Here is a 16763-nt window from a genome sequence, read left to right on the forward strand (position 1 = left end):
CCAAAGGTGTTCTTAGCAATAATGTACATAATAGCACAACCACCAAGCCAGAGAATGGGTAAATAAATGCTCACAGGATGGAATACAGCTGTGTAAATGAGTTAACAGCTATTCCAGTAACAAAAATAACTTTTAGAAACAATGTTGAGTCAGTGGCAGTTAAAAAATTAATCTAAAACTTGAGCTAAAAAAATAAGCTAGCTTTAGAAAACTTATTTTTTCAATATATATATTTACCGAAGTTTTGCTGTGTGTCAGGGTCTGCGCCTAGGGCCTGACGGTTCAGTGAGTAAAGCACTGATATGGGGGAATTGTTAATAGTTACTTGGAGTGACAGGCATGTGCCAGGATTGTCCTAGACAACCTGGGAAATACCATTCTTCTTGTAGGAGTTTTATATAGCAATGAGAAAAGTCCAAAAAATAACTCTAGGACTTCAATCTAGGTTGTCTGGACCACAAGCTAGCTGGGAAAAGGCTTTCTTTCACTTCTCCCACCCGAAAGTGCTTCGCATAAGTTCAGTTGCCACAGAACTGTTGACTCTAACACCAGCGGGAGCTATAACGTCCTGTGGGCTCCGAGTCTGCGTGTGTTGGCCTGCTGTTTTCTCAGACAACTCTTGTAAATAGCTGGCTTCCCAAATCCAGATTTTCTGGCACTAAGACTGTTTGTTTTCCTACTGACAAAGTTGTTTTCACACTGTTGTTACAAGAATTGTGAGAACAGCAGGGAGGGTGAGACACCTCCATTGGCATACGAAAGTACGCTGCTAACCGAACTGTGCTCCGTGTAATCATAGGAGGATGAAGAGGAGCCATGCTTTTATTTCTGGTGTTGATAGGAGTTTTCTCTTACTCCAGTAAAGCCTGTTCTTTAACTCAGACCATATGATATGGCAGAAATTATTGTGAGTCCTGATGCATGCAAGAGGACATGCAGAAGAGATTCTCAGTGTGCGATATGAGGAGTTTATATTTTGGGATAGTTGCACTGGAAAACCATTGAAGTGTTTCAAGTAGTGGAGTGCAATGATCTGATTTACATTTTAAAGTCATTCTTGTGGCTCTATGGAGAAGCTGTTACAGAAGAAAAGATGAGAAGTGGAGAATGAGTTAGAGAGAGAGAGACTGTGAATGGGGAAAGGCCAGAGAGAGAGGGAGGAAGACACAGAATCCGAAGTAGGCTCCAGGCTCTGAGCTGTCCACACAGAGCCCGACATGGGCTCGAATTCACGGGCCGTGAGATCATGACCTGATCTGAAGTCGGGAGCTCAACGGATTGAGCCACTCAGGCGCCCCCAGGATACGTTTTGTGATTACAATGGAGACATCATTGATAGATTGATGTGGGAAAGAATCAAGTTAATCCTTAGGCGGTGCCTGATTTGAGCAATTGGGTGGATGATGTTGCCATTTGCTGAAATAGGGAGGATTGAGGGTAAGAGCTAGTTTTGTTTTTTTAATGAGAGTAAATTGAGAGTTTTATTTTGGACATGTTAAATTTGAGATGTCTGTGATAGTGTCAAGTAAAGTTATATAGGTGGATATGGGAGTATATAGCTCAGAAGAGTGTATGGCATGAAGATGTACATTTTGGACTTAACAATTTAGGATTTTTTTAAAAGCTTATGTCTATTTATAGTGAGAGAGGGAAAGAGAGAGAGTGGGAGAGCACAAGTGGGGTAAGAGCAGAGAAAGAGGGAGACAGCACAAATCCCAAGTAGGCCCCATGCTGTCAGTATGGGACCTCATCAAGATAAAAAGCTTCTGCACAGCAAAGGAAACAATCAGCTAAACTAAAAGGCAACCAGCGGAATGGGAGAAGATATTTGCAAATGACATATCAGATAAGGGGTTAGTATCCAAAACCTATAAAGAACTTATCAAACTCAACACCCAAAAAACAAATAATCCAGTGAAGAAATGGGCAAAAGACATGAATAGACACTTCTCCAAAGAAGACATCCAGATGGCCAACAGACACATGAAAAAATGTTCAATGTCACTCATCATCAGGGAAATAAAAATCAAAACCACGATGAGATACCACCTCACACCTGTCAGAATGGCTAACATTAACAATGCAGGTAATAATAGATGTTGGCAAGGTTGCGGAAACAGAGGATCTCTTTTGCACTGCTGGTTATAATGCAAAATGATGTAGCCACTCTGGAAAACAGTATGGAGGTTCCTCAAAGAATTAAAAATAGAACTACCCTACGACCCAGCAATTGCACTACTAGGTATTTATCCAAGGGATACAGGTGTGCTGTTTTGAAGGGGCACATGTACCCCCATGTTTATAGCAGCTCTATCAATAATAGCCAAAGTATGGAAAGAGCCCAAATGTCATTGACAGATGAATGGATAAGGAAGATGTGGTTTATATATACAATGAAGTATTATTCGGCAATCAAAAAAAATGAAATCTTGCCTTTTGCACTACGTGGATGGAACTAGAGGGTATTATGCTAAGTGAAATTAGAGAAAGACAAATATATGATTTCAGTCATGTGGAATTTAAGATACAAAACAGATAAACATAAGGGAAGGGAAGCAAAAATAATATAAAAACAGGGAGGGGGACAAACCATAAGAGACTCTTAAATACAGAGAACAAACTGTGGGTTGCTGGAGGGATTGTGGTTGGGGGGATGGGCTAAATGGGGCATTAAGGAAGGGCATTAAGGGGCATTAAGGAAGACACTTGTTGGCATGAGCACTGGGTGTTATAGATAGGTGATGAATCACTGGAATCTACTGAAATCATTGCACTATATGCTAACTAACTTGGATGCAAAATAAACAAACAAACAAATAAATAAATAAAATATCAGAGTGCCACACATGTTGAAAGGGGAAACATCATTTTGTGACCCCTTTGTGTTCTGAGTATAATATGTATATATATATATAATATACGTATATATGTATGTATATAGATAGGTAGATATTTATAAAGCCATATAGAAAGTACTAATGCTGGCCATGGTCAAAATTTGTAAGGCATTGCTTTACATAAATAAGGCTTCTTGGGTCAAAGAGGTTGTCTGTGATTTCTGTCACCCTGAACTATTGTTGACGTATTGATACAGTAGTCATGCACTCTGAGTGAATAGGTTATATGCTATAATTCATTATTGTTATTCAAATACTCGGGTAGTTAAGAATTTCTGATGATCTGGCTCACTATGGAAGAACTTGGAGCCTCCTCATGTGTAAGGCATACTCCAACAGGCATGCCTTTTAATTCTAATCCAGGACCAGTGGCCCTGAACTTTCTCTATTTCATGCACTTAACCCTCCCTCCAGGGTGACTTTGATAGTGCCTTCTGGTGGAATTCTGATCTCTGTGTGTGTCCCTGGGTCCTCCTCCCCAGGAATAAGACTTCTCACTCTTCGGAGTGATTCTGTGTGACTCTTCTGGTGATGCCCCTTTCTGTCCTGGGTGGCTTGGAACCCTCCTCCTTTTGAAATCCAGTCCAAATCCTCACCTTCTTTGCGAGTCAGATCTCTTCCTTCTCTGTGTGACACTGGATACTACTCCATTTGCATTTTGGCAAAGAGCTGCTGAGTTTAGGTCATAGATGGAATGTGACAGTCCATGTCATCTGTGAAGAGGACAGACTAACCTGAAAGATCCAGAGAGGGTTCACTAAACTTTGTTCTACAACAGACTAAATTGGGCAGAGACAAGAGACAGGTACAGTGAAGCGACAAGGAAAGGTGGCAGATTCACAGGGAGAAATTTCAAGTCAGCACAGAGATTGTATGTCAACAGAACAAGGTCCGGTCTGCCTAGTAGCTGACATGTCAGGGCTCCACAAGTGGGTGTTTCTGGTTCTGTCTGCCACTCAGTTCATTCTGGGGATGCTGGGGAATGGTTTCATAGTGTTGGTCAATGGCAGCAGTTGGTTTAAGAATAAGACAATCTCTTTGTCTGACTTCATCATCGCTAACCTGGCTCTCTCCAGGATCGTTCTGCTGTGGATTCTCTTGGTTGATGGTGTTTTAATTGTGTTCTCTTCCAAAGTGCATGATGAAGGGATAATAATGCAGATTATTGATATTTTCTGGACATTTACAAACCACCTGAGCATTTGGCTTGCCACCTGTCTCAGTGTCCTCTACTGCCTGAAAATTGCCAGTTTCTCTCACCCTACATTCCTCTGGCTCAAGTGGAGAGTTTCCAGGATGGTCGTACAGATGATCTTGGGTGCGCTGGTCTTATCGTGCGCCAGTGCCCTGTCTCTGATCCATGAATTTAAGATGTATTCTATTCTCGGTGGGATCGATGGCACAGGGAATGTGACTGAGCACTTTAGAAAGAAAAGAAATGAATATAAATTGATCCATGTTCTTGGGACTCTGTGGAACCTGCCTCCTCTGATTGTGTCTCTGGCCTCCTACTTTCTGCTCATCGTCTCTCTGGGGAGGCACACGCAGCGGATGGAGCCAAGCGGCACCAGCTCCGGAGATCCAAGCACTGAGGCCCACAAGAGGGCCATCAAAATCATCCTCTCCTTCCTCCTTCTCTTCCTGCTTTACTTTCTTGCCTTTTTAATTACATCATCCAGTTATTTCATACCAGGAACTGAGATGGTGAAGATAATTGGAGAACTCATTACCATGTTTTATCCTGCTAGCCACTCATTCATTCTCATTCTGGGAAACAGCAAGCTGAAGCATATGTTTGTGGGGATGCTGCGGTGTGAGTCTGGTCATCTGAAGCCTGGATCCAAAGGACCTGTTTTCCTGTAGAGTGACAGAGGGCACAGGTGGGAGCCCGGGCGTCCTTCGGCCTGGCTCAAGACTACAGGGCTCTTCCCGACCCTCCTGTGGTTCCGGTGCCGTGACGTCAGTAGCAGAGAAACACTACTGCATTGCCTTGTCCCATGGGGGACACATCTCATGGCTTCTCTTTGGTTCTTCTATGGTTGTTTTGCAAGAGAGTGAAACAGTCTTTGGCAAATGTCAGTATAGTAACACTCTCACGGTGTAGGCATGTATTTTAAATGCTGTCAATAAAATGAGCTGATTACTAGCTTTAGCGTAAAGTTTATCCTGACAGTGATGAGCTGATGTAAATACCAGTGTAATGAACTTGAGGGAGGGAGCAAAAGCACCGCAGTTCCACAGACTTGGGTTTGCATTCTGGTTCTGTCCATTTCCAAGACCTTTGGCCTTAGGCGAGTTACTTAACCTTTCTGTGTGATCCCCTCTTACCTCATTTTAAAATGCAGACTCACCTACAGGCTGCTAGAGATTCGTGAGGCAATGCGTGCCAACATTTTAGAACAGCGTATCATGTGAAGCCCTCAGTGGGTGAGGCCGGTTTGGTAACCGACAGTGAATCGTGCAGCAAGAGCACTTCCTGGAGAGAGAGTTCCCACAGATCCATTGCATGAGGACAAAAGCGGTAGAGCGAGAATCAAGACCCTTGGATATTAGGCTCCAAACCAGTCTGGTGGTGGTCGTTTTACTTCAATAGTCCTGGTATTCCTTTATCATTTCCCTTTATCAACTGCCGAGTATTTTTTAGTTTTTAGATTGGGCAAAACTCAAAGCAGTTTGTTTTTTTTCCACACTAACCAAGGTGCATGTTAGATTTTAAAACTTGAGAGTTTTATAAAAAATAACGGAAGCAGGGGCGCCTGGGTGGCTCAGTTGGCTGAGCGTCTGGTCTTCGGCTCAGGTCACGATCTCACGGCTCGTGTGGTCTAGCCCCGCGTCGGGCTCTGTGCTGACAGCTCAGAGCCTGGAGCCTGCTTCGGATTCTGTGTCTTCCTCTCTTTCTCCCCCTCTCCTGCTCGCTTGCTCTCTCAAAAATAAATAAACATTAAGAAAAATAGAAGCAGTTTTTATAAATTTAATAAATGTTATTTTAATACAATTACACAGGAATTGAGTCAAGAAGTCAATGAGACTATTCTTACTTAAGATCATGAAAAATTCTCAAACTTGTGAATATAGACAGGACCCAGGGCAAATCTGAATCCAGATTTCTGTCACTGATGGAGCTCTCAGGTGTAGAGTGTTGTGGTTATGAAGGCAGGAGTGAGTGAGTTAACAGATGAAGAGTGCTTAGAATCTCAGATGGAGGAAACAATAGCTGTTGCTGTCATTGTTATTTTGTGGAATAAGTCATATTTGGATGTAGCATTAAGGATCACCATACCACTTGGCATTTGGTCATGTGTAAGCAGAAGTTAATCTTGGGATTGTTCTGGGATTTATGTATTCATTTCTAAAGTTACAGGAATAAATGTCTTTTGGTCTGCACTGTTCGTTTTCAGATTGATTCTTGCCTCCTGAAGCTGCTAGGAAAATGCCTAATTCTGACATAACTTAAAATTCTCTTTCAGAAAGTTGTGTGTTGATGGGGCACCTGGGTGGCTCAGTCACTTAAGCATCTGACTCTTGATTTTGGATCCCGCGATGATCTCACAGTTAGTGAGATCGAGCCCTGCCTCAGGCTCTGCACTGACAGCAAGGAGCCTACTTGGAATTCTCTCTCTGCCCCTCCCCCACTCATGCTCGCTCTCTCTCTCTCAAAATTAATAAAATTTAAAAAAGAAAAATGTTGAAACTCAAAAAATTATTTAATACTCATTCAATAATTCACTCAAATATAAGGATTTGAAATGGGTACTCTTGTCATTAATAAAAAAAAGTTTCCCTATGGAAATCCATGCTGTCTTTTTTTTAAGTGTTTATTTAGTTTTGAGAGAGAGAAAGTGTGAGCAGGGGAGGGGCAAAGAGAGAGGGGGACAGAGTATCTAAAGTAGGCTCTGTGCTGACAGCAGACAGCCCGATGTGGGGCTCAAACTCATGAACCGCGAGATCATGACCTGCACCAAAGTCGGACGCTTTACTGACTGAGCCACCCAGGTGCCCCGGAAATCCATGCTGTCTTGATTGGCACCTGTTTTGTTAACGCTGATCCCCCCTTTTGAATTCATCTTCACCCACTCTTGAACACCTGTTCCTACTTTCTGTCACTTTGACGACTTCTCTGTCTAGCTCTGACCTTCTGGTTCTTTAGTTCTTAACCTGAGTTCCTGACTCTGCCTTCTAGCTTAGGTGTGGGGGGTTTCTCTCTTTTAATTGAATATGACATTTTCCTGGAGGTTTTGGCTTGGCTGCTTGTTGGTTCTTAGTGCCTTTGGCTGACTTCTGAAGAATCCCTCCCTTCTGTTCCCGCTGGGGCTCCGTTAAATCTTACCCTAACCTAACAGATTCAGATATGGTGCTGGCGTTATACCACGTGAACATGCTGACGTTACCACCGTTAGTTGTGTCATTGGGCCTGGAGTGTGGGTGGAAACAGAGACTTCTGAGTGGGAGTGTGCTGTGGTAGTCTAACTGGCTGAGTGCAGAGTGACCTTCCCTGAGACGAAATGAAATCAGATTCGTATGCGTGGCATCCCCAACTGTTCTCGTGTTTCTTTCAGAGAAACGTGTAGGTGGCTCCTGCAAAATGTTGGACTTGGTTAATATGACATCAGTCATATGGGGACCGTCATTCATCAAAATTGGTGTTGGGAGTGGGCACGTGAGTCTGGGTAGTGGGTGAGTTGCTGATGAAAGGAGTCTCCTCTGTTGCTAGAGGCACAATGCTGGTAAGTTTGGCTGTTTTGGAGAGGATACGGTCTTCTAGATCTCTGAGGGGGGATGCCTAACCTACCCACTCTTCAGTGAGGCCCAGTACATGGGGAAGAATTACCTAATACCTCAGACCCTGTTTTGAGCAAACCCGAGAGGCCATCTTGTTTGTTTTGTTTTACTTTCAATGAATTAGCTTTAGTTTCTAAAATCCCTTAAAACCCTTGAATCTAGTTGTTTCATGAACAAAGGACCAGAGCGTGGCTTTCCCCCACTATGACCAGGTTCCTGGGGTCAAAGTATGGGGATGAGATTTGTCCCTGCGTTTGGAGGCAGTTCCTTGCCAGAACTTGTTTTGTTCTGAAGGCTGCCTCTTCTCCACACACATCCGTTCTCTAGTGCATCGCTGGTGTATTGCAGTTGGTGTATTAACGCATGAATCAGGAACAACTTATGACAGTAGCCTCATAAGACTTTCCAATTTTCCATCAGAGGCCCCTGCTTCTCATTTTTAGTATTCTCTGAAACCTTGGGCCAAGTTCACAAATCCTGATCCTTAATGAGATTGAGCTATAGTTTGGGTCTAGAGGGATCATAAAGGAAAATAAACAAACCAACAACAACAAAACAAAACAAAAACAACAAAACGACCCCCAAGTACATTCCAACATTTCTCAAAGAGTTTCAGTGTCTACCAATGTTCTTTGCTTTAAATGGCATCCCTGATCTTTCCCAACAATTGATGAACAGAGCTGTCTAGATCTTAAAGTTGTGTATGTGATTTTCTTGTCTTGGGATAGGTGGAAGGGAAAGTCTGATCTTCTGTTGATATTCTGCAGGAAGCTCTGTTTTAAGAAAGCAAAGATGACCTCAAAAACTTCCAACAACTGCTGATGACAATTGTATGTTATTTTCTGGTATTCCTACATTTTGCTGGACTAGAAAAATGTATAGTGTAGGTGCTAAAAGTGTTATTTCTGGAGTCAAACACATTGGATTCAAATCCTGACCTCATGGTTAAGCGTCCGACTTAGGCTCAGGTCATGATCTCACGGTTTGTGAGTTCGAGCCCGGCGTCGGGCTCTGTGCTGACAGCTCAGAGCCTGGAGCCTGCTTTGGATTCTGTCTCCCTCTCTCTCTGCCCTTCCTCTGCTCTTGCTCTGTCTCTCTCTCCCCGCAAAATAAATAAACATTAAAAAAAAATCCTGACTTCATCACTTACTAGATACATGATCTTTGAAAAATTGCTAAACCTCCTTGGACTTCAGTTTCCTTCACTATAAAATAGGTAATTTTATAAAATGCCTCATAGGATTGGCGTGAGGATTAAATAAGACGATGTATGTAAGTTATTTTACCTACTAGAGCATAGTAAATACACAGCAAATATCAGCCACTAGTATTTTAGCTTATCAAGGGTCGAGACTTAGGCATGTGCCTCATGGAATTCTAGTCTTAGGATAGTGAATCCACAGAGTTTGTAGTTGCTGGTGGTATAAGAGGACATGATATACGTGAAAGCCTGCTCCTTCCAGTCCCCAGGGGATGGATGGTGGGAAGGAGAAGAGGGAGGCAGAAAGGGGATTGCACAGAGGGCAGGTGAGAGTCCTGATTTCCCCCCTCTGAGGACTGCTTCAAAGCTCCCTGGTTGCAGTCGTTGGAGCAGAACATAGGTGCTGACTCAGCCTTGAATGCAGGCAGAGCAAGCAGTAACCAAGGGACACAGACCTCTCCCTGGAAGACAAGGACATTGAGGGAGAGGACATGATGTTTCTACCATGAGATACCATTGATCTCCCCCCTCTCTGCAGACACGTGGACCCTAATTAAGGGAGAGAAGCATGGCATCAGGACTATGTCTCAGATTTTCATTTTTTAAATTATTTTTTATTTAAAAAATTAAAAAAAATTTAATTTATTTTTTATTTTTGAGAGAGAGAAACAGCGAGCTTGAGGGAGGGGTAGAGAGAGGGAGGGAGAGGGAGAATCTCAAGCAGGCTGCGTGCCGAGTGAAGAGCCCAGTGCAGGCTCAGTCCCACGACCCTGGGACCATGACCTGAGCCGAAATCAAGAGTTGGACACTTAACTGACTGGTGCACGCAGGCGCCTCATCAGCTTTTAATTTTTAAATCTAAAGAGACTGAAAATTTTTCTGAAGACATTCTTTTCACTATCTCATTGGACTGAACACTTCCACCCCAACCAGCAGGTGGGAGCTCAGAAAAAAAACTGTATTACTTTTAGACAAAATTAAGAACTTTACTTTTTCTCTGCACGTATGTGTTTGTCAAGTGAATAGATTTTGTTGATCTCACTATAGTGAAATTGTCGTTGCGACTTGGTGGGGCTGGCCCGGTGACAGAGCAGTGTTTCCAGGTTAACTGAAAATAGTGTTTTCAGAAGCTCATGGGTGAGTTTCTCTGCATGTTCTGTCTAGGGTTGGCACCACCTGTTGCTGAATAGGGTGCTCACGGCCAGGGAGGGACGATTTCTGAACTCTTCTTGGTGGCTCGGCTTTGTACCCTAACTGCCCAGCTAGCACCCCTCTTTGAGAAAGGGATGGGTTCCAGCTAGCTGCCGATGCTGCTGTACTACTGTAGAAATAAATCTCTCACACCGTTTTGATTCTGGCTCATCTTTTTTTTTTTTTTTTTTTTTCCCAACGTTTTTATTTATTTTTGGGACAGAGAGAGACAGAGCATGAACGGGGGAGGGGCAGAGAGAGAGGGAGACACAGAATCAGAAACAGGCTCCAGGCTCCGAGCCATCAGCCCAGAGCCCGACGCGGGGCTCGTACCCACGGACCGCGAGATCGTGACCTGGCTGAAGTCGGACGTTTAACCGACTGCGCCACCCAGGCGCCCCGATTCTGGCTCATCTTGATTCCAGTTCATTTATACCACGGACATTTAGCTAACAGCCACTTTGCACCAAGCACTATACTAGACCAGTTGTTCTTCTCAAAAATGTCACATGTAGCGGGCACGAAAGACACCGAAACAAGTACTTCATCTCTGCATCACTGAAACAAATGCTTCAGATGTGATGAAGGGTTCTGGCACAGGTGATCTTTGTCTGTGGTCTCCTCTCGTGACAGCCACGAAAACGCGCTGCTCTGTTCCGCTGCCGAGGTCCACCGCTGCATGGCCGTGCTTCCTGCAGGTGGCTCTCAGCCAGCGGTGGAGCACTGTGGAGTGCTGAGACAGGTTTTCCTCTGAGACTGAGACTCAGGTGCCCCTGCAGAACACACCATCACAGCCCGTGTTTTTCCATAGCACCAGATACCCTGATCTCTGTCTTTTTGTCTGTCTCTCACACGGTTCTGTGTGTTTTTTTGTTTTTTTTTTTAATTTTTTTTTTTCAACGTTTATTCATTTTTGGGACAGAGAGAGAGCATGAACGGGGGAGGGGCAGAGAGAGAGGGAGACACAGAATCAGAAACAGGCTCCAGGCTCTGAGCCATCAGCCCAGAGCCTGACGCGGGGCTCGAACTCCCAGACTGCGAGATCGTGACCTGGCTGAAGTCGGACGCTTAACCGACTGCGCCACCCAGGCGCCCCTGTGTGTTTTTTGAAGGCAGGGTGCACTGTGCGTGATTCTCCTGTTTCCCCAGCAGCTAACCTAGTGCCTGGCTAATGACAGCAGTTTGTTAAAGGAATGAACAAATGAGGGCAACAAGAGGAAGGAGCTCAGTCTCAGAAAGACCTTACAACTTAGCCACTGATTTTTCTATGATGTTTGGCAGTCACTTACTCATCTTCTTTTTCCTCACCTGTAAAAAAAAAAGGGAGAAGCATATCTTCCTTCTAGAACTGTCTTAAGAATTGACTGAAGCTTAAGATGCCTGCTGCACTTCTGGGAACAGAGAGTAAGCATTAAAAACAGCCTAATAAATGGAAGTTTCCCTCTCTCTTCCTCCTACGCACCCATTAATAGGGGTGGGACTGCCCTAAAAAGACTTCCTACCAGGGCGCCTGGGTGGCTTAGTCAGTTAAGCGTCTGACTTTGGCTCAGGTCATGATCTCACAATTTGTGGGTTCAAGGCCCGCGTCGGGTTCTGTGCTGACGGCTCAGAGCCTGGAGCCCGCTTCGGATTCTGTGTCTCCCTCTCTCTCTGCCCCTCCCCTGCTCATGCTCTGTCTCTCAAAAATAAATAAACGTTAAAAAAATTAAAACACAAAAAGCTTTCACGTCCCAAAGGCTCCAATTTCTCTTGTAGTAATTTCATAGACATAGCTGCCAGGGTTGAGTCAAAGGACACACACATCAGGAGAGTCACCACACTCAAGGAAGCCCAAAGCAGGGAGCGTCCATAAGATATTTATATTTAACTGATGGTAAAATTCTCATGCAGGGGGAGAAAGGGTTTTGTTAGTGCTTTTCCCATACTGACCTTTTCAGAAATAACTTCTGACAGAACCAGTGTGCTCACTGGTGACACTAGCCAGCGTGATCACATCCTGCTGATAGGTCCCCCTGCTACCGAGAACCCAACAACCTTGTATGTCTCATTCTGAATGTGGTGGTCTCTTGCTGCCCAGTAATGGGTCCTCTCACCCCCTTTGGAACATTTAATTCTTATATCTTACTCCATATTATCTATTCTGTTTAAATGTGATGTAACTGAATTACTTTAATGCAGTAGTCTATTTTGTAAATAATTAAGTGGAAATATGTGCTATGACATAATCTGCCCTTTAATCATTGCCTGGCTTGTTCACTCTGTTTGCCTGGTTCACCGATCTGGGCATGCTTCTGTCATTCGTGGCTCCTTAGTTTTGTGCAAACGCTTTTGTAAGCAGCTGGGCTCAGGGAATTTCTCCAGGCCTGCTTTCCTGTCATCTATCTTGAAGGGCCTCATGAATTCACTCCCTTCTCTGGACCTGGTAGTCTTCATATGTTAGCTGCTTCTGTTTGTCTATTCCTATTTGTACTTCTGTTCCCATAAGTACCGGGAGTTTGTATGCCCTATTTTGATGCCAGTTTTGTAACCTATATGTGGCTGCATTGAGGCTTGCACCTTGGGTTTCCCCAACTGCTGGAGTAGATAAGAGACGCCATACTCCCGCACTCACTCATAGTCGTCGATACTATAATTTGCCAAGCATATGGTGCCCTTTAGTGTCTGAGGAGTTGCAGAGGAATCAGGCAGTGAGATGCCTATCAGGGCCACAAAACTATAGCTAAAGCATTACTGTGTATTTGGTACTGGAGTACTTGGGCAGTTAAATGTCTAGGAAAGAGCCCACTGTGATGTAAGCATAAGCCCACATCTATAAAGGAAACACGTGAAATGGCTGACATTTTTTCCAAGCAGAAGTGATTGGAGACATTGTTCCAAGCAGAAGTGATATCGCAGCAAATGATTATGGCACAAATCTATATATGTGACTGGTGAGGGAATACAAAGTAAAGGAATCGTCACCAAAGGATGGAATTAATTGAAAACAGGCTCTCTCGAGGAAGCATGAAGTCCTCGAACTTGATCTGTTCATAACTGTAAATCACTGTAGGTGCTTGGGGACGAAAGAATAATGCTGGCATGGCCAGAATGACAGATGGAGAAGATAGGGCTGCAACATCAACAGATGACAGGGGATAGAGAAGCTGGATTTTGGTAATCCATGGATGTGTGGATGAGGGTGGGCGGGCAGGAATAAAGCCTGGGAATTCACACCATATTCTGGGAGTGCTACGAAGAAAAGCTTCATTCACTGTGACACAGTGACACAAGCATCGCTGGACTGGGATCCTGTCACTCGGACTGGAAGTCCTTGGAACCATCCATAACTCCTCCCTCCAGCTGGCCTCCTCCTGGAGGAGTGGACTCCCGGGTTCACTGAGGCTGTTTGAATGAGCCATTTCTAAGGAAAACAGGATATGAATGAAGAAGTGGTAATGCAATCCTTGGAAGATTTGCATCTCAGCAAAAGCAGCTGGCTCTTAGACCATTGATGGCTCATTTGCCACACGGGGGACAATTGGAAAAGGAAACCCTTCCTGGCTGGTACTGATGCCTCCTTGTACCTCTCAGGATTTCTCCTGCCCCTGCACCGGCACCACCACCGCTGAGTTCTCAATGAGTAAAGATGCATCAGATACTCTTCTTATCTGCTCTTACTGTCTCAGCAATTTTGAATTTTGTAGGACTCGTTGTAAATCTGTTTATCGTAGTGGTCAACTACAGGACTTGGGTCCAAAGCCACAGAATCTCCTCTTCTAATAGGATCCTGTTCAGCTTGGGCGTCACCAGATTTATTATGCTAGGACTGTTTCTCCTGAACATTATCTACCTGTTCACCTCTCCACATGTCGAAAGGTCAGTCCACCTATCCACTTTTTTCCTGTTGTGTTGGATGTTTTTGGAGTCTACTAGTCTCTGGCTTGTAACCTTGCTCAATGCCTTGTACTGCGTGAAGATTACTGACTTCCAACACTCAGTATTCCTCCTGCTGAAACGAAAGCTGTCCCCAAAGATCCCCAGGCTGCTGCTGGCCTGCGTGCTGATCTCTGCCTTCTCCACTCTCCTGTATGTTGTGCTCACACAGACATCACCCTTTCCTGAGTTTCTGACTGGGAGCAATGGTACAGTATGTGACATCAATAAGAGCATCTTGTCTTTGGTGACCTCCTTGGTCCTGAGCTCCTTTCTCCAGTTCATCATGAATGTGACTTCCGCTTCCTTGTTAATACATTCCTTGAGGAGACATATACAGAAGATGCAGAAAAACGCCACTGATTTTTGGAATCCCCAGACTGAAGCTCATATGGGTGCTATGAAGCTAATGATCTATTTCCTCATCCTCTACATTCCATATTCACTTGCTACCCTGCTACAGTATCTCCCTTCCGTACGGATGGATTTGGGAGCCACATCCATCTGTATGATTATTTCCACCTTTTATCCTCCAGGACATTCTGTTCTCATTATTCTCACACATCCTAAACTGAAAACAAAAGCAAAGAAGATTCTTTGTTTCAACATATGGTGGAATTTCAGTAGTAAATAGTGGCGGGAGTCACTTCCTGGTTTGGGAGCAAGATTTTCTCCATTAGCGGTTTTCCCAATGGTCTGAGAAATTCATTTTTGTAATTATTGATCTGACTTCCTGGGCCTTTGAGTGCCTGTATGTCAGTTCATTCTGCAATTTAAAAAATTTAAAATATTAGGCAGTTTTTTGTTTTTTTTTGTTTTTGTTTTTTTCCTGAGGAGCTTGCTTGAGGCATTACTTATCATGGAGTTTGCATGAGTGTTGCATCCCTGGCTAAGTGGAAGTCACCACATTGTTCCATGGGCTACTCAAGTATAAGGGGACGTTCCCCCAAATTAAACAATACATTAGAGTTCACATCATTAAATTTTTGAGGTTCAGTTAAAGAGCCCTGGGTAAGGGCTTAGCAATGAGTGAATCAGGAGTCAGCAGACTGGCTTAAAATTAGCAAGAGGATGCAAAGAGCAAAGGAAGAAAGGAAAGGTTTAGAGAGGAAAAGGAAGAAAGAGAAAGATGAAACAGGTATATACTGTGGCAGGTGTTACAGAAAAAGCACCCTCCCCTTTTGGGTCACAGTAACTGAGCTATTATTACCAAGAAACTCTAGGAGTGAACTTCTAGGTTTGCTCTGGAAAGAAGGGAAGGGTCAGAGTGGAGGGAAGTGATTAAGTATTAAAGTAGCTGAATCCAGGAGAGTTCTAAGGATCTTAAAATCTAGGGAGCTAGCCTGAGGTCAAAAGCAAGTGCCAAATAGTGAAATCAATGCAATCTGAGTGCAACTTTACAAAAGACTGTACCCCGTCACATGATACGGAATTCAGGGGAAAGCCAAGAGGAGCCATTGGATTCGTGGTGGGAGCATCAGACTTTTGATGACTAGATATCATCTGCTTATGAATTTATGTACTGAGCTGTATGGACACTGCACAGTTATCCAGGAGAACACTTTTTTTTGGAGGGGAGAGGGGTTGGAACAGGAGGACTGGCTACAGAGGAACAGGAATCTGAAGATGGAATATTGATCAGTTTTGGGATGGGAATTGAAGGGTAATAACTCATATTTATACATTTTTTGTACTTCTAAAATATTTATGTAATATTTACATGTGTCAAAATAAATAATCTTATTAAATAACATTCTCTTCATTAAAAAAGAAAAAATGAGAAATCTCCAAATTTTACAAATTACCTGTTATTTCCCATTCTGGACACCACAATCTTGACTGCATTATTCAGTAAGGATTACTCAAACTGATATTTTAGGCTTAAAAAAAAAACCACCACGGTTTTCATCATGTTAGAATCTTAAGATTAGGAGATAAGAGGATTACTGAGGATGATTAAATCCATGACAGAAGAACTCTAAATGAGTAGCAGAAAGCCTTGTGGTCTCCCAGTATCTGTTCTCTTTCTTTTATCTTCTGTAGTAACAGAATTTTTAGCTACCCAGAATTTTGGCAGCAAATTACATATTACAGCTTTCTCTTCTAAGTAGGTATTATGTGTGATCAAGTTCTTCCAATAGAGTATGTGGAGAAGTGATGTGTGTAATTTCTAGGTGGTGCCCCTAGAACAGGTATGCTCTCCTTTCCCCTTTTCCCTTTCTTCCTGTGGTCTCGGGTGCGGGATGTAATGATTGGCCATCTTGGATGAGTAGATGAAGTGACTTCCTGGGGATGGTGGAGGAATCATTCATCCTAGTTGGCTTCACAGTTTCTGATACCACAGTTTCTGCCACACCAGCTCTGGACTGTTTACTCCAGGACCATTCGTGGGAAATAAATATCTCCATTCTTTCAGACACTGTAGTTTTGGGTCTCTATTGCCTTACTCAACAAACTTATGCTATACCATATTCCTTTGTTTGGGCACTTGCCCATAGTCCTCTCTGGGAAGACTTTTTAACAATGCTGTGGGTTTGGAGTTTGCTGGTTCCAATATGCTCTGCCACTAAATACTTATTAACCAGGAATTAAAAAAAATTTAGAGTTTATTTCTTCAAGATGTGATAACTTATATGCTCTCTAATATGCAGTATCCTTCACTTCCTTGTATTCTCTGCCTATTAAGAGAAGGGAGGGATGTTTAAGACTTCATTAAGAAGAATCACTCTCGAGGCGCCTGGGTGGCTCAGTCAGTTAAGCGTCTGACTTCAACTCGGGTCACA

The 16763-nt window shown here is 43.5% G+C and overlaps 2 protein-coding genes across 2 annotated transcripts; both read left to right on the top strand.

Moving 5' to 3' along the window:
• The first annotated feature begins 3809 nt into the window (after window positions 1–3809).
• TAS2R3 (taste 2 receptor member 3) lies at window positions 3810–4760 on the top strand. Its single transcript, XM_030297119.1, has one exon. It carries the CDS (start codon window positions 3810–3812, stop codon window positions 4758–4760), a length of 951 nt encoding a protein of 316 aa, XP_030152979.1.
• An 8933-nt stretch (window positions 4761–13693) lies between these two features.
• TAS2R4 (taste 2 receptor member 4) lies at window positions 13694–14614 on the top strand. The gene has a single exon (XM_030297133.1). The coding sequence runs from the start codon at window positions 13694–13696 to the stop codon at window positions 14612–14614; it is 921 nt and encodes a 306-aa protein (XP_030152993.1).
• The last annotated feature ends 2149 nt before the right edge of the window (window positions 14615–16763 follow it).

Source organism: Lynx canadensis, chromosome A2, assembly GCF_007474595.2.
Source record: "Lynx canadensis isolate LIC74 chromosome A2, mLynCan4.pri.v2, whole genome shotgun sequence".
Lineage (NCBI taxonomy): Eukaryota > Metazoa > Chordata > Mammalia > Carnivora > Felidae > Lynx > Lynx canadensis.